General features: G+C 38.4%; 1 protein-coding gene across 2 annotated transcripts in view; it reads right to left on the reverse strand.

The window, feature by feature from the left end:
* Positions 1-25,503, reverse strand: part of nup210 (nucleoporin 210) — a 131,988-nt gene that overhangs the window by 13,201 nt on the left and 93,284 nt on the right. For both annotated transcript variants that reach the window (XM_061902923.1, XM_061902922.1), the window contains exons 31-35: positions 22,564-22,739; positions 12,301-12,521; positions 12,091-12,227; positions 6,543-6,657; positions 6,013-6,159 (exon numbers count right to left, since the gene is read on the reverse strand). In XM_061902923.1, coding sequence (XP_061758907.1) covers positions 6,013-6,159; positions 6,543-6,657; positions 12,091-12,227; positions 12,301-12,521; positions 22,564-22,739 — 796 coding nt within the window. The remainder of the gene's footprint in view (positions 1-6,012; positions 6,160-6,542; positions 6,658-12,090; positions 12,228-12,300; positions 12,522-22,563; positions 22,740-25,503) is intronic.

Consider the following 25,503-nt stretch of genomic DNA (forward strand, 5'->3'; position numbering starts at 1 on the left):
GGGTGTAATGGTACGTGTATTTGTATTGAACCATTTCGGTTCGGTGGTGTACAGAACGAGTTTCTAAGCTAAAGTCTTAACAAGCTGCTTTGCTTCTTCTGCCTAAGCACCCAGCATTGTCCCACCCACACAACCATCTGATTGGTTACATATATAGCGGTAACAGTCAATCAGCAGTGCGTATTCAGAACGCATGTAGTAAATGCTTCAGCGTCGAGCAGAATAGTGTTTAGCAGGTGAGCATAAGGCAGAGTACTCTCCCCAAATGATAATAAACACCTCCCAGTCAACTACTACTAACATCACTATGAGCCCGTTGACATTCTAAAAACTTAAACTGCTCAACTCGCTCGCAGTTCTGGCTTGAGGTGAAGGCTAATTAGCTTTTAGCGTAACGTTGGCTCATTTTGTGGTGTGTGTGTGTGTGTGTGTTTTACAGACAGAAAAGCTTTGAATGGCAGGGTCCCTGCTATCACATGTTGATAAAAGTATAACATTTACGTAATCAAAATCAACCAAAAGCTTCCCAAATGCTGTGATAAATGAAGCAGGATGAGTTGACTTGAAACTGTTTAATGTTGCACTTTTTATATGAAGAAGAAAAGTTTTGTAATTTTATTCAATCTGAGCAACAATTTGAGGCAGTTTAATGTTAACGTGGGCAGAAATATTATAGTGTTCCCAATGTTAAAAGGATAAAGCCATTGTTTACAAATTTGGTAAATAAATAACCAAAAATTTTTAATTTTTTTGTTTTCTTACTGTACCGAAAATGAACCGAACCGTGACCTCTAAACAGAGGTACGTACCGAACCGAAGTTTTTGTGTCCCGTTACACCCTTAATTATGACAGATATAATAATCACGATTATTTAGGGGAATCACAATTAAAACGATTATTCATTCATTTGAGAACGTGATTATTTATTGTACCACCAAAACACAACTATAAATATAGCTTAAAAGAAAAAAATAGTATTGGATAAACAAAATAACAATAATAGGAACAAAAATAAATTAAAACAAAATGAAAAAAAAAAAAAATCCAGTTTTTGTATTAAAATGTTTTAATTCTGTTTACCTTTTACACTTATTTTACCACCATAAGGTGAGCTTATTGTGTGATAAATAAAGTGTATGTGTTGGTGTACCACATCTTTGACCAATAGTTTAGGTCAAAGCATGATCCTTTTTGTAAGGGTATCAACACTTGTTTTGAGTACATTGTGCTTGTGTAAGGTGCTTTTATTTTGTTAGACTTAGACAAACTTTAAGGATCCACAAGGGAAATCGTTTAACACAATAGCTCAGTTACAAGGATGGGAAGTGTAAGGATGGAAAGGACAATGCAGGTATAAATAGACTAATTATAGCGATATAAAATATAACATATATGCGAATATATACAAATATATACTTAATATGTGTACAGTATATTATATATACAGATATATTATGTCTATAACATATATACAATATATACTTAATATGTGTACAGTATATTATATATACAGATATATTATGTCTATAACATATATACAATATATACCAATTACCATGTACAATATTACAGTATATGTGGCAGCCGCAGCATAAAACAGAGCGTAAATCCAGCAGAAAATAGACATTAAAAACAAAGAGAAGTAGCTGACATAGAAGATGTCAGGTAATAGGCAGATATCATCTATTGCTGTATGGGGAGTGATTATACAGCTAAAGAATAATGTATAGCGCTGGTAGACTGGATGTTGTGCACCACGTTGTTATTTTCTGTCTTTTACCTTGCCTGCTATACTGTCAGTGATCAGATCAATAATACGTCAATACAAAAATACGTGGGGAGACTCGACTGGTGCTTTCGCTGGCAAATTTCACTCCAAAATACATTCTCAAAAAGTACTTCAGAGAAAACTGTTAGCAAGTTTTGTGCAAATAAATGCCATGCATTCACTGAAACATTTAGAAACCTTCCTGGCAGACATTCTGACAACATCATTGCACTTGTGTTTTTTATCAAAGGGGAGCATTATCACCAGACCTATGTAAGCGTCAATATATACCTTGATGGTGCAGAAAAAAGACCATATATTTTTTTAACCGATTTCTGAACTCTGAATGGGTGAATTTTGGCGAATTAAACGCCTTTCTGTTTATCGCTCTTTTTGCGATGACGTCAGAACGTGACGTCACCGAGGTAATACAGCCGCCATTTTCATTTTCAACACATTACAAACACCGGGTCACAGCTCTGTTGTTTTCCGTTTTTTCGACTATTTTTTGGAACTTTGGAGACATCATGCCTCGTCGGTGTGTTGTCGGAGGGTGTAACAACACTAACAGGGAGGGATTCATGTTGCACCACTGGCCCAAAGATGCGAAAGTGTCTGCCGCCAGACCCCCATTGAATGTGCTAGAGTGTCTCCACATTTTACCGGCGATGACAGACATGACACAGAGATGTATGGATATCCTGCAGATGCATTTGCAACGATAAATTCAACGAAATCACAAAGGTGAGTTTTGTTGATGTTGACTTAAGTGCTAATCAGACATATTTGGTTGCGGCGTGACTGCCAGCTAATCGATGCTAACATGCTACACTAATCGATGCTAACATGCTATTTACCGGCGGTGCTAAAGCAGACATGGCACAGAGATATATGGATAACCTGCAGATGCATTCGCAACTATATTACATTTACTTCCACCCACATTTAATGCGAAAAAACACATACCAATCGAAGGATTTAAGTTGCTCCAGTGTCACGAGATGCAAAAGTCCTGATCGTTTGGTCCGCACATTTTACCGGCGATGCTAACGCAGCTATTCGGCCATGCTATGGCTATGAATAGCATCAATAGCTATTCGCTCAATAGCTTCAGTTTCTTCTTCAATACTTTCATACTCCAACCATCTGTTTCAATACATGCGTAATCTGTTAAATCGCTTAAGTCGCTGAAATCCGAGTCTGAATCCGAGCTAATGTCGCTATATCTTGCTGTGGTATTTGCCATTGTTTGTTTACATTGGCAGCACTGTATGACGTCACAGGGAAATGGATAGTCGCATCGCAAATAGTGAAAATCAAGCACTTTAAAGCTTTTTTTTAGGGATATTCAGGGACCGGTAAAATTTTGAAAAAAATTTCAAAAAATACAACAAGCCACTGGGAACTGATTTTTATTGTTTTTAACCCTTTTGAAATTGTGATAATCTTCCCCTTCACGCAAACTTAAATTGTGCCAGCGTGTAATCACCTGTGATGAATCATGATTAATCCAAATTACAAAATGTGACGATTCTAATTCAAATGAAAAATCATTTGACAGCTTTTTAGTATTACATCCCAGAATGTCGTTACATATTTTTAAAAGATGTTAAGATTTAATTTCGCACTTTGCACAGGCTTGTGTGATAAAACCACTGCTGCAGGAATGCAGGGTCTCTGCAGGTTTCAACGAGTCCAATTTAAGACTTTTTAAGACCATAATAAATATAATTTAAGACCATTTCATATCTATATTGACAAAAAAGTACAAAGACAAAGGAAAATCAGAGGGCCAGAATGAATTGTAAGTATAAATATTAATTCACTGCTCTTTCACATTGGAAAAAATGGTTTAACTGAATACACCAGAAAACTCTGTATTGTAAACTAATTGGAAAAAATATTAGTAAACATCAAAACAATAATTTTTCAGATTTTCCATAAGTGTTTTCTTGCAAAAAGTGCAGTGTCCTTCATATCAAGTGTTTATGTAACAACAACCAGAACATCAGCAATGGTAGAAAAAAAGCACAACAATATATTGTTAAGTTAAAAGTTAAAGTGCCAATGATTGTCACACATACACCAGGTGTGGCGAAATTATTCTCGGCATTTGACCCATCACCTTTGATCACCCCCGGGGAGGTGAGGGGACCAGTGAGCAGCAGCAGTGATTTAACCCCCAATTCCAACCCTTGATATTGAACCATCCGGATTATTCTAGGCACAGAGTTAAAAAGCCAGCATCTGTGTTTGTATGGGGGTGTATTAGTGCCTAAGCCATGGGTAATTTACACATCTGTGAAGGCACCATTAATGCTGAAAGGTACATACAGGTTTTGGAGCAACATATGTTGCCATCCAAGCAACGTTATCGTGGACACCCCTGCTTATTTCAGCAAGACAATGCCAAGCCACGTGTTACAACAGCATAGTAAAAGAGTGCGGGTACTAGACTGGCCTGCCTGTAGCCCAGACCTGTCTACCGTTGAAAATATGTGGCGCATTATGAAGCCTAAAATGCCACAACGGACTGTTGAACAACTTAAGTTGTACATCAAGCAAGAATGGGAAAGAATTCCACCTGAAAAGCTTCAAACTTTGGTCTCCTCAGTTCCCAAACATTTACTGAGTGTGCTGCTGCCATTAAAGGCCTACTGAAACCTACTACTACCGACCACACAGTCTGATAGTTTATATATCAATGATGAAATATTAACATTGAACACATGCCAATACGGCCTTTTTAGTTTACTAAATTACAATTTTAAATTTCCCGCGGAGTTTCCTGTTAAAAACGTCGCGGAATGATGACGGGTGTTTGTGACCTTATTGGTTGGAGGGGACATTTCAGCCCAGCACCACTTACGGCTAAAAGTCGTCTCTTTTCATCGCGTAATTACACAGTATTTTGGACATCTGTGTTGCAATTTGTTCAATTAATAATGGAGAATATAAAGAATAATGCTGTTGGTGGAAAGCGGTGGATTGCAGCTGCCTTTAGCACCGAAACACAGCCGGTGTTTCTTTGTTTGTTGTGAAGCTTTAACACAGAGCAGCCAAGCGAACATGTTTCTCTACGTCAACCAGCAAGTTTTTGGATGGGAAAATTGTGATATTAAGTCGGCTCTTACCGGGGACTTGAGTGAATTACACAACCTCATCCTGCAGCTCAAAAAGGCAGCTGTGATCTTGGCTCCTCCATTGGCTTCTCTGAGAGACTCTGGCGTTCACCGCAGCCATCCGACTTTCAGGTATGACTGTATAATCTCACTAAAATACTATTAACACAATAAGCAGATAAGGGATTTTCCAGAATTATCCTAGTAAATGTGTCTAATTACATCTGAAACTCTCCCACTGCCGTCGCCTTTTCTCTTCTTTTTTTAAGCGCTTCAGTCTAACTTTCCTTATCCACGAATCTTTCATCCTCGCTCAAATTAATGGGGAAATCATCGCTTTCTCGGTCCGAATAGCTCTTACTGGTGGCTCACATTATAAACAATGTGAGGAGCCCTCACATCGGTGACGTCACGCACACATCGTCTGCTACTTCCGGTACAGGCAAGGCTTTTTGATTAGAGACCAAAAGTTGCAAACTTTATCGTCGATGTTCTCTACTAAATCCTTTCAGCAAAAATATGGCAATATCGCGAAATGATCAAGTATGACACATAGAGTGGACCTGCTATCCCTGTTTGAATAAGAAAATCTCATTTCAGTAGGCCTTTAATCTCCAAAATAATGATTATTTGAAAAAAAAATAGTTTTTCAGTTTGAACATGAAATATCTTGTCTATTCAACTGAATATAGTTGAAAAGGATTTGCAAATCATTGTATTCTGTTTTATTTTTACGAATTATACAACGTGCCAACTTCACTGGTTTTGGGTTTTTTTCTGTTTATTTTTTTCTGCTGCTATACCAAGCTGTAACGACACACCTTGGTGGTGCATAATTAATACTGACCGGGAAGCAAAGGTAGCCTACTTAATTTCTGTTTTGTAGTTAACTTATAGGATCCTAAAAAATTTGAACATTTAAAGCAAGACTGAAGTTTATGCATGTTTTAAATAAAAGTAACGTAAATAGATTTGCAAGCCCTTTCATAAATGTATTAAAGATCGTACATGAGATTTTAGGAGAATTGTAGACATTTTTAAGCCTTAAATTCAAGCTGTTGAATGTAAGACTTTTTATTACCCTTCAGATACCCTGGAATGGGAATGCAGACGGGACGTACCCATGTTGGGGTCGAAGCTGGTGTGGGAGTGGATGACGCTGCTGGCGGGGAAATCAACAGAAGCGCTGGTGAAGCTGAGGTGGCAGGTGACGGAAGTTTCCGGCTGCAGTTGCGCAATAGCTTGTGTGTGGACAGAGGAGCAGGTCCCTGCAGGCACAACACGCTGAAATAAGCACTTATCAACCAAACAGGAAGTCATCAAGGTTAAACTAGATCATGGAGGTGGAAGGAGACATTTTTTTTTTATGAACAGAAGCTTCAAGCTATCACAGTCAAGTCTTTTTAGATATCTTTATGCGGATTAAGTACCACAACACTAAATGTGATGATCAGGTGTTTGATAGCAGCTGCTCACCTGAGCAGGTGACTGTTACTCTAAATTTCCTAAAAAATAAAGTGTGGTGGTATTTTACTTCTACTTTCTACATGTTGTACTTGGGGAGAGGACCAAAATTTAATAGAAACTTCACAAGTTGCAAAGTTTTTTGTTTTTTTTTTGCTAAAAGCTCAAAGTGAAAATACTTAAGTACCAATGAGGTTGTTTCCTTGTCCTCTGGTCGTGATCAGAACCTTGGTTTCCTTGCCAATTCTGACAGGTGAGGCCTGCGCCATCGCCACCGTTTTTGTAGCCGCCTCCACCACCACCTGGAAAGATAAACACACATTTGATTTTAGGATTCAAACTGGAAAGTTTCCAGTGAACAGAATCCTAACTTACTTGCACGGCATGAAAACAACATTTCTGTGTGCTTGTTTTTACTGAACTGTAGGCTAACTTTGTGTTATGGGTGACTAAAAAAATGAGGGTAATTTAATAACCAGGGCTGTCAAAAACGAGTTAAAATTGACAAACGATCACAGGAAATATTGCAATAAACACGTATATACACAGATTATTCACATAGTGTTTTTGCTCCTTTCCTTTCCATCTATTCTAGAAATACAAGTGCATTTGTGAACAAGTGTTGTGGTCTTTCTGAATTTAACTGAAATGTTCAGGTTAAATGAAATCATGCAAGCAGGTTTGTACTACTAGTATTACTTTAATTCAAAAGTGTAATTAATCTAATTTTAAAAATTAATCTTTTGACAGCATTACTATTATCTTAATAAAACGGAATTTACCATAAATACCGGACTAAAAGCCGCTACTTTTTTCCTACACTTTGAATCCTGTGGCTTATAGAACGTTGCGGCTAATTTATGGATTTTTCTTTGCTGATGGCCACAATGCAAACATTTTTTCATCAAAGACACTTAAATGGTGTGTTACTGTTTTACCATGAATTGATTAACATGGACCCCGACTTAAACAAGTTGAAAAACTTATTCGGGTGTTACCATTTAGTGGTCAATTGTACGGAATATGTACTGAACTGTGCAATCTACTAATAAAAGTTTCAATCAATCAATCAATCAAAAGCTAAGGCGCCATCTTTTGAACAGAGTTTTCTCCCTGAATGTCAACTCCTGCTATTTAAAGCTTTGAACCGGAAGTACAACTGCCGTTTTGTCTGGGTCGTCCACAGCGTTTCTACTCATATGGATTCTTCATATGTCACTCCAAGCAACGTTTGTAAGTTTTATAATATAATTAAAACAATTCTTACTTACTAAAGCGTCCCACGTGTGAAGTGAATTATATTTAGATAGCGCTTTTCTCTAGTGGCTCAAAGCGCTTTACATAGTGAAACCCAAAAACTAAGTTACATTTAAACCAGTGTGGGTGGCACTGGGAGCAGGTGGGTAAAGTGTCTTGCCCAAGGACACAACGGCAGTGACTAGGATGGCGGAAGCGGGAATCGAACCTGCAACCCTCAAGTTGCTGGCACGGCCGCTCTACCAACCGAGCTATGCCGTCCCGTGTGATGTCTGTACGCGTGTTCTCACGCATATTCGTACGTGCTATCAAGATGTAATGAAGCTAGCGCCGTTAGCATTAGCCAATATTATAACAGGTTTACGAGTGTCTGTGTTAGTATTATTAACTTACAATGGCATTCTTTTTGTATTGTTTCACTTTCACAAATTCCTCAGTAAATTCACCAAAACGTCACCGTGGAGTTATTCAGTCTGTTTAGCTGATTGGAGAGCTGGTTTGCGCAGCTCGTGGGTCCATAACGAGGACTTCTGTTTCGTTTGATCTTCCGTTTTACTGCCGTGTTAAAGACAGTATGGAAACAATTAGGGCAGACCTGAGCAAAATGTTGCTTTCTTTTCAATCTGGCCCACCGGACATTACCAAATCATTTTTGTAGATCTTTAAGATGGAAACTGTCGCTGCCATTATGATCTGCAGTGAAGTTTTCAAATTACCGTAAGTCTTGAACTATAGAAGGTATTTAAATAGTTGGAATCTGCGTTTTTGCATGATATACTAGTTACTATGGTAATCTAATTAATTACTATGGTAATCTAATTAATTACAATGGTAATCGACGTCACAGCAGCTCAGACGAGGCACCAATCAGTGTGGGTGGGGAGTGTTTCCAGAGCCTGAAATGCGGGTGTCAGGGAAAGACGCAGAAGTGCATTATTACAACAAAGTTCTAAAGTTTAGTGATGTATCAGATTGTAGGTGAGGTTTTTTTTTACCCTTCGCTATCTTACTTGGCTGTTTTTGTTGCATTTTTGATGCGTTTCGCTTGATTGTGAAATATGTCGATCGATAGGGGGTGTGACATTCATATGTTGTCAATATTCAGTGTTTTATCGTTCATAGTCAATATTGTAAATCCCACATTCTTTATTTTCATGTACATTCTGGGTGTCTCATAACATTATTCAATCAGACAGTATTGTGAAGTTTTGTATTAGTGTTCGTAAAAATAGATATACCGGCCTCCAAACACATTTCATTCACATTTTATTTGGGGCAGCATAGCTCGGTTGGTAGAGTGGCCGTGCCAGCAACTTGAGGGTTCCAGGTTCGATTCCCGCTTCCGCCATCCTAGTCCCTGCCGTTTAGTCCTTGGGCAAGACATTTTACCCACCTGCTCCCACTGCCACTCACACTGGTTTAAATGTAACTTAGATATTGGGTTTCACTATGTAAAAGCGCTTTGAGTCACTTGAGAAAAGCACTATATAAATATAATTCACATCACTATTCTCTATATTTGGCCCCCCTGAGTCAAAAATAATTGCCCGGGCCTGAATTAAGGTATGTAAACAAACATATACAGAATGTTTTGTGTAAATAACGAATTTCACAACGTATACAACTGCATTTTGTAGTCCAATGTGGCTAACATATGGAAAACAACATTTTCTTTAAAAATTTGCGGCCAATACACCGGTGCGTTCTATAGTCCGGAAAATCCGCCGAGGGCCAATAAATCAAGCTGCGGGCCGAAATTGGCCCCTGCGCCGCACTTTGGACACCCCTGACAGACAATACCATATTGTTAAAACTTCAGTGGGCACGACTCATACACCGGTGCGCTCTATAGCAGTGGTTCTCAAATGGGGGTAGGCGTACCCCTGGGGGTACTTGAAGGTATGCCAAGGGGTACGTGAGATTTTTAAAAAATATTGTAAAAGTAGCAACAATTCAAAAATACGTTATAAATATTGAATTGCCGCCGGGTCGCTGATTAATTTAAAACCTCTTCTCACTCCTGCGCTTAGCAAAGGCATGCGGTAAAAGTAAGCATGCGCTAATTATTTTAAAACCTCTTCTCACTACGGCACTTACCAAAGGCTTGCAGTAAAAATTTGAGTGTGATGTAAGGTTGGACCTTAAATCCTACTGAATAGCTCTTAATATTCTTCCCTTTATGCGATTTCAGATTACCTGTATTTAAATCAGCCTCCTGCATTTTGAAAATGATGACAGGGGAAGTGTCACTCGTGACGTCACGAGTTTGACCTGGCGGTAATAGTAAGCATGCGCTAATTATTTTGCCACACGAGTTTGACCCGGCAGTAATTCAAGGCAGGCGCATACTACATACTAAATACTAAAACAATAACAGTGCAATACGTTTTCATAACATGGTCACTACTGCCTACTTTCTCTTGTTATATTCGTATTTTACTGTTATATTTTTATTCCCATTGTTGCTTTTTGTTTTTTATTGTTATTGTAATATTCCTCTATTTTGTTTCCATTTAAACCCCCATTATTTACTTTTTATAAAATTGATCTCAATTCTGTACACTGCTGCTGGAATTTGAATTTTCCTGAAGGAACTCTCCTGAAAGAATCAATAAAGTACTATCTATCTATCTATCTATCTACTATATGCCCTGCGGCAATTCAAGGAAATATGGTATTTATTGAATAATACTTCAACAAAATATGAATGTAAGTTCATAAACTGTGAAAAGAAATGCAACAATGCAATATTCAGTGTTGACAGCAAGATTTGTTTGTGGATATGTTCCATAAATATTGATGTTAAAGATTTTTTTTTTTGTGAAGAAATGTGTAGAATTAAGTTGATGAATCCAGATGGATCTCTATTACAATCCTGAAAGAGGGCACTTTAAGTTGATGATTACTTCTATGTGTAGCAATTTTCGTCATAGTTATCGTCAACGACCTTTTTTTTCCTGACTAAAACGAGACAATAACTAAATAAAAAATAATTTACGTGGACTAAAACGATGACGAGGTGTATTGACATATTCGTCAACGAATAAAAACGAGACGAAATTGTCTGCCAGAGATGAGATCCAATCGGAACTCATTTGGTTAGGAAGAGGCGGGAGGAGTTGGGAAGAGAACCAATCAGAGCGACGTGGTAAGGAAGTTACGTAAACGTAGTTTGCGTTTGAGACATGCAGAAGACAACATGTCAACGCCGGGGAGGAAGAGGAGAGAGGACATATGGGGAAATTTTATATTTGACGTCAAAGATAACAAGACGCAGTGTAAGAAATGCAGCGCGAGGATTACGGGGAAAAACACAACAAACTTGAAGCGACATTTACGGTCCAATCACCCCGAAATCCACACACAGGTAAGCATTTTCCACAACATACAACTCACTCGACGTTATCCCGTTTATTACACGGCTTACTCGTGAAATACTAAATTTGAGACATGATTTTCATCAAAATATGACTTGTATTGGTGATTTTTCCGCTGACTTTCAGAAATTGAAGGGAACGTTTACATATTACCCTTTAGTCGACTAAATCTACTGTGGTTTTTGTCGACTATAATCCTATGCTATTTCGTCAACTAAAACTAGACTAAAACTAAAACAATTTAAATAACTAAATTATGACTAAAACTAAATTACATTTTAGTCAAAAGACTATGACTAAAACTAAATCAAATTTTGCTGTCAATATTAACACTGATGTGTAGAAATATTTATTTATAATTGAATCACTTGTTTATTTTTCAACAAGTTTTTTTATATCTTTTTTTCCCAAACAGTTCAAGAAAGACCACTACAAATGAGCAATATTTTGGACTGTTATACAATTTAATAAATCAGAAACTGATGACATAGTGCTGCATTTTATTTCTTTATCTCCTTTTTTCAACCAACAATGCTTTTCTCTGATTAGGGGGTACTTGAATTAAAAAACTATTCACAAGGGGTACATCACTGAAAAAAGGTTGAGAACCACTGCTCTATAGGCCGGAAATTCTGCCGAGGGGCAATAAAACAAGTTGTGAGCCGAAATAGGCCCCCGCGCCGCACCTTGGACACCACTGACAGACAATACCATATTGTTATTCTTGTGAAGTCTCATGTGTGTCGCCATGACAACAAAGACATCACATCGACAACGTTTCATGTGCACGTCTACAGAAGATGGAGCAGCACAAACCTACCACTTCATCTTCCCCTCACTTCACGCACACACTTCAACACAATCAATCAATTGTACCGCGACTCTATTCCTGATGTCATCTCGCTGTACTGCTCGCCGTTGACGTGATGGCAGAAGTCATCACAATCTCCGGAGAACCGTCAGACCAAAAGCAAGCGGGACTTGAATTTGCATAATTAGACCACAATCAGTTTTTCGCGGCTCATTCATCAAAAGTACGGCTGCCGGGAGTAAAATAATAAAGCTCATTTGTCATCACGCAGCTAAGTGAGCAGTGAATACCTCGGTGTAGGTTTTTAGAACACCGGCTAACTCGTAGAACACCGTCGCCGTCCCAGAGTCTCTGGCTACAGCTGCGCCAGTTTTGGGGTCCACCTGGAGCACGCCGTTGGCCGAGGAGCTCCAAGCACCGGGGCCTCCTGCAGAGAAGACGCCAGGTGGAAGTGTGCAGGAGCGTACACCAACAAACATACACGACGCCGCATCGCTCACCTTCCTGACTAACCAGCTGAGTGGCGAAGCAGACCACGTCGCCCACCACCAGCCTCTGGGCCTCTGCGGGATGGATGGCGTGCGCCACGGGAAGCGGGATGTAGTCTGCCACGGCTGTGTTTTCGTCATCGCACACCGCCAGCAGCGTCAGGCCCACGTTGACGGTACGGACGATCAAGGTGTGGTTACCGGGTCCAGAGCCCACCTGCACAAGGTCATCCCTGGCAAGACAACAATCCACAGCAGGGGTCACCAACCTTTTTGAAACCAAGAGCTACTTCTTGGGTACTGATTAAAGCGAAGGGCTACCAGTTTGATACACACTTAAATAAATTGCCAGAAATAGCCAATTTGCTCAATTTACCTTTAATAAATAAATCTATGTATATATAAAAAAATGAGTATTTCTGTCTGTGAAGTGAATTATATTTATATAGCGCTTTTCTTTAGTGACTCTAAGCGCTTTACATAGTGAAACCCAATATCTAAGTTACATTTAAACCAGTGTGGGTGGCACTGGGAGCACGTGGATAAAGTGTCTTGCCCAAGGACACAACGGCAGTGACTAGGATGGCGGAAGCGGGAATGGAACCTGCAACCCTCAAGTTGCTGGCACGGCCACTTTACCAACCGAGCTATACCGCCCCACTGTCATTCCGTGGTACATTTTTTTTCCTTTTATGGAAGGTTTTTTGTAGAGAATAAATGATGAAAAAAACACTTCATTGAACGATTTAAAAGAGGAGAAAACAAGAAAAAAATTAAAATGAAATTTTGAAACAGTTTATCTTCAATTTCAACACTTTAAAATTCTAAATTCAACCAAAAAATATGAAGACATAAACTAACTGATTCAAATCTTTTGGAAAAAATAAAAAATAACATCATTAGTAATTCATCCTGATTAAGATTAATTTTAGAATTTTGATGACATGTTTTAAATAGGTTAAAATCAAATCTGCACTTTGTTAGAATATATAACGAATTGGACCAAGCTATATTTCTAACAAAGACAAATCATTATTTCTTCTAGATTTTCCAGAACAAAATTTTTCAAATAAATTTGAAATAAGATTTCAATTTGATTGTACAGATTTTCTAGATTTGCCAGAATATTTTTTTTTAATTTTAATCATAAGTTTAAGAAATATTTCACAAATATTCTTCGTCGAAAAAACAGAAGCTAAAATGAAGAATTAAATTAAAATGTATTTATTATTCTTTACAATAAAAAAAAAAAAATACTTGAACATTGATTTAAATTGTCAGGAGAGAAGAGGAAGGCATTTAAAAGGTAAAAAGGTATATGTGTTTAAAAATCCTAAAATCATTTTTAAGGTTGTATATTTTCTCTAAAATTGTCTTTCTGAAAGTTATAAAAGGCAAAGTAAAATAATAAATTAATTTATTTAAAGTTTTTAAAATATTTTCTTGGATTTTCAAATTCTATGAGTTTTGTCTCCCTTAGAATTAAAAATGTCGAGCAAAGCGAGACCAGCTTGCTAGTAAATAAATACAATTTAAAAAATAGAGGCAGCTCACTGGTAAGTGCTGCTATTTCAGCTATTTTTAGAACAGGCCAGCGGGTGACTCTTCTGGTCCTTACGGGCTACCTGGTGCCCGCGGGCACCGCGTTGGTGACCCCTGATCCACAGCTTGTGATTATGGCTGTTCCTACTTTGATACTTTTCAAAATAAAGGGAACAAATGTCACTATTGGCTTCATTTGAACAGAAAATCCTCTAATACATTAAACATATGTTTGTTATTGCGCTCCCAAAAAAATATCAGAAGATTAAAATCAAAATTAAAACACACTGAGCTTTTCTTATTGCACTCATATGAAATTGTAAAGTTTTTCGGACCACAAGGCGCACTTAAAATCCTTTCATTTCCTCAAAAATCGACAGTGCGCTTTAGAACAACCTAATGTACGGCATAATTCCGGTAGTGCACTGCAAAATGTCAGTGTTCAAAAACAAGAAAAAAATACACAAATTAGGGGTATTTTATTTGAACTAAGCAAAACTATCTACCAATAGAACAAGAAAATTTGGCTTGTCAAGACTTTCCAAAACAAGAAAAATTAGCTAACCTCAATGAACCCAAAAATACCTTAAATCAAGTATTTTCTCACTAATAACAATTGTACTACAAACCCCGTTTCCATATGAGTTGGGAAATTGTGTTAGATGTAAATACAAACGGAATACTATGATTTACAAATCCTTTTCAACCCATATGCAGTTGGATGCACTACAAAGACAAGATATTTGATGTTCAAACTCACACACTATTTTTTTTTTTGCAAATAATAAACTTAGAATTTCATGGCTGCAACACGTGCCAAAGTAGTTGGGAAAGGGCATGTTCACCACTGTGTTACATCACCTTTTCTTTTAACAACACTCAATAAACGTTTGGGAACTGAGGAAACTAATTGTTGAAGCTTTGAAAGTGGAATTCTTTCCCATTCTTGTTTTATGTAGAGCTTCAGTCGTTCAACAGTCCGGGGTCTACGCTGTCGTATTTTACGCTTCATAATGCGCCACACATTTTCGATGGGAGACAGGTCTGGACTGCAGGCGGGCCAGGAAAGTACATGCACTCTTTTTTTACGAATCCACGCTGTTGTAACACGTGCTGAATTTGGCTTGGCATTGTATTGCTGAAATAAGCAGGGGCGTCCATGAAAAAGACGGCGCTTAGATGTTGTTCCAAAACCTGTATGTACCTTTCAGCATTAATGGTGCCTTCACAGATGTGTAAGTTACCCATACCTTGGGCACTAATGCACCCCCATTCCATCACAGATGTTGGCTTTTGAACTTTCCGTTGATAACAGTCTGGATGGTTCACTTCCCCATTGGTCTGGATGACACGATGTTGAGTATTTCCGAAACAATTTGAAATGTGGACTCGTCAGACCACAGAACACCTTTCCACTTTAAATCAGTCCATCTTAGACGATCTCGGGCCCAGAGAAGCCGGCAGCGTTTCTGGATGTTGTTGATAAATGGCTTTCGCTTTGCATAGTAGAGCTTTAACTTGCACTTACAGATGTAGCGACAAATTGTATTTAGTGACAGTGGTTTTCTCAAGTGTTCCTGAGCCCATGTGGTGATATCCTTTAGAGATTGATGTCGGTTTTTGATACAGTGTCGTCTGAGGGATCGATTGTGTTGATTGAGCGATTGATGTCCCTCTGCGGCAGCTACGTATGTTAACTGCAGTTGCAGTGTTGTGCCACTATAGAGGTGCTATATCGACAGCAGTGCACCGGAAAGACCTGAAGCAACTACCGAAGAAGAAACAGATCGAATCGTGTTGTTTCCCGCTACTTGGTGCATAACGTTGTCATACGGAGCATGATACGGAGGGATCACTGGACTCCTACAGAACACTCCAGACTGTGCCGTGAACATTTTGTCTCTGGTAAGGGAACACAGCTAGTAGTGTTAGCTTCGTTTCCAACCTATTCTGACTAATTATAATAGATCGATTGATTGAAGAATTTATTAGAAGTTTGCATAGGATTAGGTAGAGTTTCATGACGGTACAGATTGACTGGTACAAGGTCAACTAAAAGGAGTTACCCCAAGAAAGCATGACAAATATGTCATGTTTTTCTTTTTTAAGTTTAAAAAGTCAGAGTAATGTTTATGTTTTTAGCTTTGCAGATATGGCAGAAAATATTAGCCACTACTTTAAAAAAAGATCTCGCGAGGAATAAAGTCAAGAGTCCAGGTGAAACAGAGCAGAAAAATGATCGTAACAGGCAGTTAAAATGTAATAATTCATGGTGGTGACAACGTGTGGACATTTTCGTCCACAGCGCACATGAAGGCTGCTTCAAAATCATCTATGGGTGTCTCAAGCAAAAGTGGCCCCACTACACAAGCTATGAGCTCATCATTCTCTTATGCAAGCGCTTAGGCCAGTGGTTCTCAAATGGGGGTACTTGAAGGTATGCCAAAGGGTACTTGAGATTTTTTTTAAATATTCTAAAAATAGCAACAATTCAAAAATCCTTGATAAATATATTTATTGAATAACACTTCAACAAAATATGAATGTAAGTTCATAAACTGGGAAAAGAAATGCAACAATGCAATATTCAGTGTTGACAGCTAGATTTTTTTGTGGACATGTTCCATAAATATCGATGTTAAAGATTTCTTTTTTTGTGAAGAATTGTTTAGAATTAAGTTCATGAATCCAGATGGATCTCTATTACAATCCCCAAAGAGGGCACTTTAAGTTGATGATTACTTCTATGTGTAGAAATATTTATTTATAATTGAATCACTTGTTTATTTTTCAACAAGTTTTTAGTTATTTTTATATATATTTTTTTCCAAATAGTTCAAGAAAGACAACTACAAATGAACAATATTTTTGCACTATTATACAATTTAATGAATCAGAAACTGATGACAAAGTGCTGTATTTTACTTCTTAATCTCTTTTTTTCCAACCGAAAATGCTTTGCTCTGATTAGGGAGTACTTGAATATAAAAATATCCACAAAAAAATACCTCCATTTGAGAACCACATCACTAAAAAAAGGTTGAGAACCACTGTCTTAGGCCACAGGTGTTAAACTCAAGGCCCAGGGCCCAGATCTGGCCCGCCAACACCTTGAAATGATATGTGCCAAAGTACTTAATATTTCCCCACTAAATGTATTGGATTGTTTTCATTTTGACAGCAAAAATATATGTTCTGCTTGAAATTTCAAGCCTTTTAAACTTTAATAGTGTCCATTATTGCATTATATTTCAGTATATTATAATACTTTCCAAACATTTTTTGTCTAAATAAAAATAAATGCTTAAATATTTGCTTGACTTATGATTTTACAGCAAACTACCCATGAAATTAATAAAAATGACAATACGTTTTACGGCAGTGGTCTCAAACACGCGGCCCGCGAGACGTTATTTTGCGGCCCCCACCCTAATATGAAAGCTTAATGTTAGTGCCGCCCGCAAGTTTTATATGAATGGCGCTTGACAGCGTTGTGTTATTTGGCTCCAAAATGGCTCTTTCAACGTTCTGGGTTGCCTACCCCTGCATTAGTGGAAAAGCGGCAAATGAGTAAAAGCGACAGATACGTTGCCATGGAGACGAGGGTTTTCTTATGTGCCTGGCTGCAGTCACACCGCGACCCTTGTCCGTCAGTAATAACAGTCCTGGATAACCTGGACCACTTCAAAGAGTTTTTAAAAAAAATTGTTTTATTTGCATTTTCTCACACTCTATTTCTATATGACGCTGGATAACCCTCCGGGAGCCGTCACTTTTTTGCCGTAGGGAGGAAAAGCAAAACGACACACATTGCGGAAATAACAATAGTCTCCGTGCGTCGGCTAAATACAAATATATTCCACAATTCCAAACATGTCTTTTTCAAAGCCTGCGGTGAAGAGAAAACTTTGTGACTAGCAAAGACAAAGGAAAAAGTGGGAAATGCAATATTTCTTTGTTGAGCACAGGGGCACCCCGACGTGTCTTCTTTGCACAGAGAAAGTTACGGTGCACAAGGGATACAATTTCAAAGGTCATTGTACAACTACACATGCTGAGAAGTATGCAAAAAATGTTTAAGAAATCTTTTCTTGCGTCCCAGCCTCACCCAGACCAGTGTTAATTTGGTTGCCGAAAAATTTTCGTCATAGTTATCGTCAACGACCTTTTTTTTCTGACTGAAACGAGACAATAACTAAATAAAAAATAATTTACGTGGACTAAAACGATGACGAGGTGTATTGACATATTCGTCAACGAATAAAAACGAGAAGAAAATGTCTACCAGAGACGAGATCCAATTGGAACTCATTTCGTTAGGAAGAGGCGGGAGGAGTTGGGAAGAGAACCAATCAGAGCGACGTGGTAAGGAAGCTACGTTAACGTAGTTTGAGTTTGAGACATGCAGAAGACAACATGTCAACGCCGGGGAGGAAGAGGAGAGAGGACATATGGGGAAATTTTATATTTGACGTCAAAGATAACAAGACGCAGTGTAAGAAATGCAGCGCGAGGATTACAGGGAAAAACACAACTTGAAGCGACATTCAAAGTCGAATCGCCCCGAAATCCACACAGAGGTAAGCATTTTCCACAACATACAACTCACTCGAAGTTATCCCGTTTATTACACGGCTTACTCGTGAAATACTAAATTTGAGACATGATTTTCATCAAAATACGACTTGTATCGGTGATTTTTCCGTTGTTTTGCTTTGATTTTCCGAAATTGAAGGGAAAGTTTACATATTACCCTTTAGTCGACTAAATCTACTGTAGTTTTCGTCGACTATAATCTTATGATATTTCGTCAACTAAAACTAGACTAAAACTAAAACAATTTAAATAACTAAAATATGACTAAAACTAAATTACGTTTTAGTCAAGACTATGACTAAAACTAAATCAAACTTTGCTGTCAAAATTAACACTGACCCAGACTCTGCATCCATTGAGTTTGAGACCCCTGTTTTACGGTGTTCTTTACATGTATTGTAAAACATTTTTTTAAATGCGTTGAAATTCTGCCGCATGGTCAGGATTGTACCACCTCTGCCTCAATTTGAGCCAGGATAAACCTTGTAATGTATACCACAAAGAAGTATTTAAAATGTAGACAAATAATCATGATATGACCCATTTAAATGTAGATTAGAATCTCCCCTTTGATCTTAAATCAGGAAACAATTATGCGGAGAAGCTCAACGTCAAGCCTGAACAAATCAGTGGCAGCTGCAGTCACTCTGAATGATGCACATACAGAAGTGTTCTTAAGAAATCATTAGTAGACAAAACTGATGTGAGCGGTATTAATAGGAAAGGAAAGTGTCGTGCTGGAGTTAATAGATATTCCTCAGATAGACGCGTCTTGCTTCGGTTAGGACAAAGCACTCCCTCAGTTGAGATTTTTGTCAAAACCAATTGCCTCTTTGGAGATTTCAAACAAGAATTGAATCACAGTCCATTGTTTTTGTCTCGAGAGAATTGTGATTTGGATTGGTTTTCCCTCAAAGTGACTGTCAGCACCGTGAGTGCACTGCAATAGCATCAATTGACGGTGAAGATGGACTATCCCAACATGAACATTCAATGAAGGCAGCAACAGAGCGCCTTGTGATGCCAGCTGGAGGACAAGGAACCGAGTCAATTACAAGTCATACTTAAACTGTGCTCAGGTATTCATGTGCCATCTTCATAAAGCAGAGATAATTGTTATAACCCAGAGGAGCAGTTTTATGGCCCATCACAGTACTTGCACAGATATTTACATTGTACCGCCTTGTGGGAATACCACATGCCGATGAATACATTAGTGACCCAAAATACTTTTGACAAACCAGCAGACATCCTCAAAACATTCTATGTACATTCCTAGTACAAACATAAAATACACATTTTTCATACAGTATATTTACATACATACAAGGTATGAATATACATTATACAAACCCCGTTTCCATGTGAGTTGGGAAATTGTGTTAGATGTAAATATAAACAGAATACGATGCTTTACAAATCATTTTCAACCCATATTCAGTTGAATATGCTACAAAGACAACATATTTGATGTTCAAACTGATAAACTTTTTTTTTTTTTTTGCAAATAATCATTAACTTTAGAATTTGATACCAGCAACAAGTGACAAAGAAGATGGGAAAGGTGGCAATAAATACTGATAAAGTTGAGGAATGCTCATCATACACTTATTTGGAACATCCCACATGTGTGCAGGCTAATTGGGAACAGGTGGTTGCCATGATTGGGTATAAAAACAGCTTCCCAAAAAATGCTCAGTCTTTCACAAGAAAAGATGGGGCGAGGTACACCCCTTTTGTCCACAACTGCGTGAGCAAAAAGTCAAACAGTTTAAGAACGTTTCTCAAAGTACAATTGCAAGAAATTTGCGGCTTATGGTCAGGAGCGGCTAATATATGTAAAAATATTAATTTTTTTCTAAAATGTTGTGGGTGTGGCCTAGATACCGGTGAGCACTATAAACCCGGAAATAACGGTACATACTACAAACGTACAACACAGAGGCTAACACATTGAAATATTCACGTGGATTTTTTCATGTCCTCTGTGTCTTTTGGCTTCACTGCAAGAAAACAACTGTGGTTTGTTTGTGTGTTAAACAGTCTGGCTTTTATATATTGTTTTTATTGCTAATAGCTTTTGAATAAAATACTAGCACTGTAGTTTCATGCTGGAATTCATCTTGTACCAACTACACGGTCCAGCAGACCAGAGACACATTCTCACAAGGACTCAAATAAATGCCAAAACATATTTGGGGAGAGTTATTGACAATATGAATACTTTTTTATTGGTAATTGAACTAAATAAATAGAAAAGTGGGCTCCAGCGAAAAGAGAACATTTCCCATGCAGGGCTTGATCAGCGGTTATTAGGATCTAGTTCACTAATTGTGTTGTTTTTGCAAAACCCAAAACCAGTCAAGATGGCACGTTGTGTAAATCGTAAATAAAAACAGAATACAATGATTTTCAAATCCTTTTCATCTTATATTTAATTGTATGGACTGCAAAGACAAGATATTTAATGTTCGTACTGAGAAACTGATTTTTTTTTTGTAAATAATCATTAACTTAGAATTTAATGGCAGCAACACATTGCAAAAAGTTGGCACAGGAGCATGTTTACCACTGTGTTTTGTGGCCTTTCCTTTTAACAACACTCAGTAAACATTTGGGAACTGAGGAGACACATTTTTGAAGCTTTTCAGGTGGAATTATTTCCCATTCTTGCTTGATGTACAGCCTATGTTGTTCAACAGCCCGAGGTCGCCATTGTGGTACTTTTTAAGCTTCATATTGCGCTATGCTTTTTCAATGGGAGACAGGTCTTGACTACAGGCAGGCCAGTCTAGTAACTGCACTCTTTCACTATTAAGCCACACTGTTGTAACACATGTCTTGGCATTGTCTTGCTGAAATAAGCAAGGGCGTCCATTATATCCTAACTTGGATGACAACATATGTTACTCCAAAACCTGTATGTACCTTTCAGCATTAATGGTGCCTTCACAGATGTGTAAGTTATCCATGCCATGGGCACTAATACACCCCCATACCATCACAGATGCTGGCTTTTCAACTTTGCGCCTATAACAATCCGGATGGTTCTTTTTCTCTTTGGTCCGGAGGAGACGGCGTCCACAGTGTCCAAAAACATTTTGAAATGTGGACTCGTCAGACAACAGAACATTTTTACACTATGCATCAGTCAGCAAAGCCAGCGGCGTTTCCGGGTGTTGTTGATAAATGGCTTTGACTGTGCATAGTAGAGTTTTAAATTGTACTTACAGATGTAGCGACCAACTGCAGTTACTGACAGTGGTTTTCTGAAGTGGTCTTGAGCCCATGTGGTGATATCCTTTACACACTGATGTCGCTTTTTGGTGCAATACCGCCTGAGAGATCAAAGGTCTGAAATATCATCGCTTTTATGTGCAGTGATTTCTCCAGATTCTCTGAACCTTTTGATGATATTACAGACCGTAGATGGAGAAATTCCTAAATTCTGTGCAATAGCTGGTTGAGAAATGCTATTAAACTGTTGGGCAATTTGCTCAGGCATTTGTTCACAAAGTGGTGACCTACGCCCCATCCTTGTTTGTGAATGACTGAGCATTTCATGGAAGCTGCTTTTATACCCAATCATGGTACCCACCTGTTGCCAATCAGCCTCTTCACCTGTGGGATGTTCCAAATAAGTGTTTGATGAGCATTCCTCAACTTTCTCAGTCTTTTTACCACTTGTGCCAGCTTTTTTGAAACATGTTGCAGGCATCAAATTCCAAATGAGCTAATATTTGCAAAAAATTAAATGTTCCAGTACAAACGTTAAGTATCTTGTCCTTGCTGTCTATTCAATTGAATATAGGTTGAAAAGGATTTGCAAATCATTGTATTCTGTTTTTATTCACCATTTACACAACGTGCCAACTTCACTGGTTTTAGGGTTTGTAAATACTGGTAACATGTCTATATTTTTTTGAGCAAGACACTTCACCCTTGCTCCTGATGGGTGCTGGTTAGCACCTTGCATGGCAGCTCCCTCCATCAGTGTGTGAATGTGTGTGTGAATGGGTGAATGTTATACAAGTACAACACATTTACCATTTATCTGCAAAAAAGGCAGATACAGATATATGGAAAAAATGCCAAATATCAGCGGTGATAAGGGGTGGATTTCTCGTTGTGACTGACCTGTTAGTAGAGAAGGTGAGATGGCTGTTGGAGCTGTGCAGCGCCTCCCCAGTGCTGCCGTGGAAATGAGCAGTGAAGGTGAGGACCATGCCCAAGGGGAGGGCTTTAAGGCTCTCCCTGGTCTGCGTGTGCAAAACCGGACTGATGCTGAGGCGCACGTAGGACACAGGGACCACCTGAGGATCAAGATAAAAAAAGGTAGTTTTGCACTCGGGGACAATGTCACCTCGACACTGAATTTGGGTTGAACAAATAAACACATTGTACTGCACAAGTGTAATGAAACACAAATATAATTTTAATACAAATTGCTGTAGACCTAATGCAATAACCTGCAGTGGAACCCCTCTAATCGCAAACATTGTGATGGAGCCAAATGTGCCTGTGTGTGTGATCCATGTCTGTGTACCAATATTCATTCATTCATTTTGTGTCACGCCTGCAGGGAAAAAGCAGGGCGCAGCACTTATGGAGAAGCCTGGTCTTCCACATCACTTCCCACGCAGTACGAGTCACTTCTCAGCGCTTCAGCCTGTATGCCGTTTCTACACTTTTCACAAGTTGTACCCATTTTGCCAACAATATGAGTCCCAAATAAACAACAGACTGGGAGAAAAGCTGTGGAGTAAAAAAAAAAAAAGACTATTTGCGAGGTGTACATAAATGGTGCTCCACAAGTATGGAAGCATCGATGAAGCAGGCTTTGCGCAAAAGAACGTTTTGTGACAAGACCAGACTTTTCTGGTAAAATGTGCCAAAGCAGACTTATTTCAAAGCGTAGAGAAGAGCTACTTCTCGTTCAGCTGTTCTTCCTCTCTTTGTTTACTCCTTTTACATCAGCTCCTCCTTTGCCGTGCCATGTTAATGTAAGAAGATATTTCTTTTTTTTATGTTTTATTGTAGCAATATGGTTGTTAAAGTTAAAGGGGAACATTATCACCAGACCTACGTAAGCGTCAATATATACCTTGATGTTGCAGAAAAAAGACCATATATTCTTTTAACCGATTTCCGAACTCTAAATGGGTGAATTTTGGCGAATTAAACACCTTTCTGTTTATGCCTCTCTGAGCGACGACGTCAGAACGTGACGTCACATCGGTACTCAACACCATTTTTCCCTACACATCAGACGCATCGAGTCAAATCAGCTCTGTTATTTTCCGTTTTTCGACTGTTTTCCGATACCTTGGAGACATCATGCATCGTCGGTGTGATGTCGGAGGGTGTAACAACACGATCAGGGACGGATTCAAGTTGATTTACGTAGAATGTGCATCGATTAGCACGGCATGCTAATCGATGCTAACATGCTATTTAGGCTAGCTGTATGTACATTTGTAGCTATATTTGCATCTAGCCTCTCTCCACCCACATTTAATGCCAAACAAACACTTACCAATCGACAGATTTAAGTTGCAAAAGTCCCCCGTTTGGTTTTTACCGGCGATGCTACGACAGAGATGGCTAGAATGTCTGGATATCCTGCGACACTCAAAGCAGATGCATTCCCAACGATAAAGTCAACAAAATCACAAAGGTGAGTGTTGTTGTTGTTATTGACTTATGTGCTAATCAGACATATTTGGTTGCGGCATGACTGCCAGCTAATCGATGCTAACATGCTATTTAGGCTACCTGTATGTACATTTGAAACTATATTTACATCCAGCGTTTCCTTCCACCCACATTTAATGCGAAACAAACACTTACCAATCGACGGATTTAAGTTGATTCAGGGTCAATGCGAAAGTCCTGATCGGTTTGTCTGCACATTTTACCGGCGATGCTAACGCAAAGATGGCCGAATAGCGTCAATAGCTATTCGCTCAATAGATTCGGTTTCTTCTTCAATTTCGTTTTCGCTATCTGACTCCATACTACAACCATCTGTTTCAATACATGAGTAATCTGTTGAATCACTTAAGCCGCAGAAATCCGAGTTTGAATCCGAGCTAATGTCGCTATATCTTGCGGTGCTATTCGCCATTGTTTGTATTGGAATCGCTATGTGACGTCACAGGGAAATGGACAGTGGCTTAAGCAAATAGCGAAAATCAAACACTTTAAAGCTTTTTTGAGGGATATTCCAGGACGGGTACAATTTTGAAAATTTTTTTGAAAAATAAAATAACTGGGAACTGAATTTTATTGGTTTTAACCCTTATGAAATTGTGATAATGTTCACCTTTAAGTATTTTTACAGTTTCTGATTGTTTGTGAGGGCACCAAATGAACTTTGTTGTGTGTGCGCATGTTGGCAGATTCAGTTCAGCTTGTTTTGGCTTGTTAACAGGTATGTGATTTGAACTTAACGAAAAAGACTGAAAATAAGCCAAGGGTCAAGGATCTGCAGGTTTTTCAGCAATTGAACATGCAAAAATTAGCCAGAAAAAGTACCATTTAACCATGTTTTAGTGTTTGAAGAATGGAAAAATGATCAACATAGTTGAATAATACATAAACAATTCATCCGAATGAATCACTACGTCTGTTTAATTTACTGCTATTTAGTAACTACAGTGATTACAACTTGTGCTCACACCCACAGGAACCACATGGGTTAGCCTACTCTATACAGTATTTACAACCTTACTAGTGTTCACTTCACAGCCACAGATGGCTCATGTAGTTATTGACATTGTTCACACATTACTTTGCTTCATTCACACATTACTTTGGCATTTTTGCTTTGATCGCTCTGACATGAACCTTCCTGGCAAATTTCCGAGGAGCTTGCTTTTTCCTTTTGGTTTATGCTTTAGTGGATTTCGCCTTGGATTTTATAGCCAATTTCCATCTCCTCGACTCCCTATCCACTTCTAACTGCTCCAAATGCAAAAAATCATAAAGATTTCAATCAATGTTTATTCTTTTAGCTAACTTCTTTTATCTGAATAGCCATTTGTGATTTATAGCATGAAATAAGAAATATCTTGC

The sequence above is a fragment of the Nerophis ophidion genome, linkage group LG06 (assembly GCF_033978795.1).
Source record: "Nerophis ophidion isolate RoL-2023_Sa linkage group LG06, RoL_Noph_v1.0, whole genome shotgun sequence".
Taxonomy (NCBI): Eukaryota; Metazoa; Chordata; class Actinopteri; order Syngnathiformes; family Syngnathidae; genus Nerophis; species Nerophis ophidion.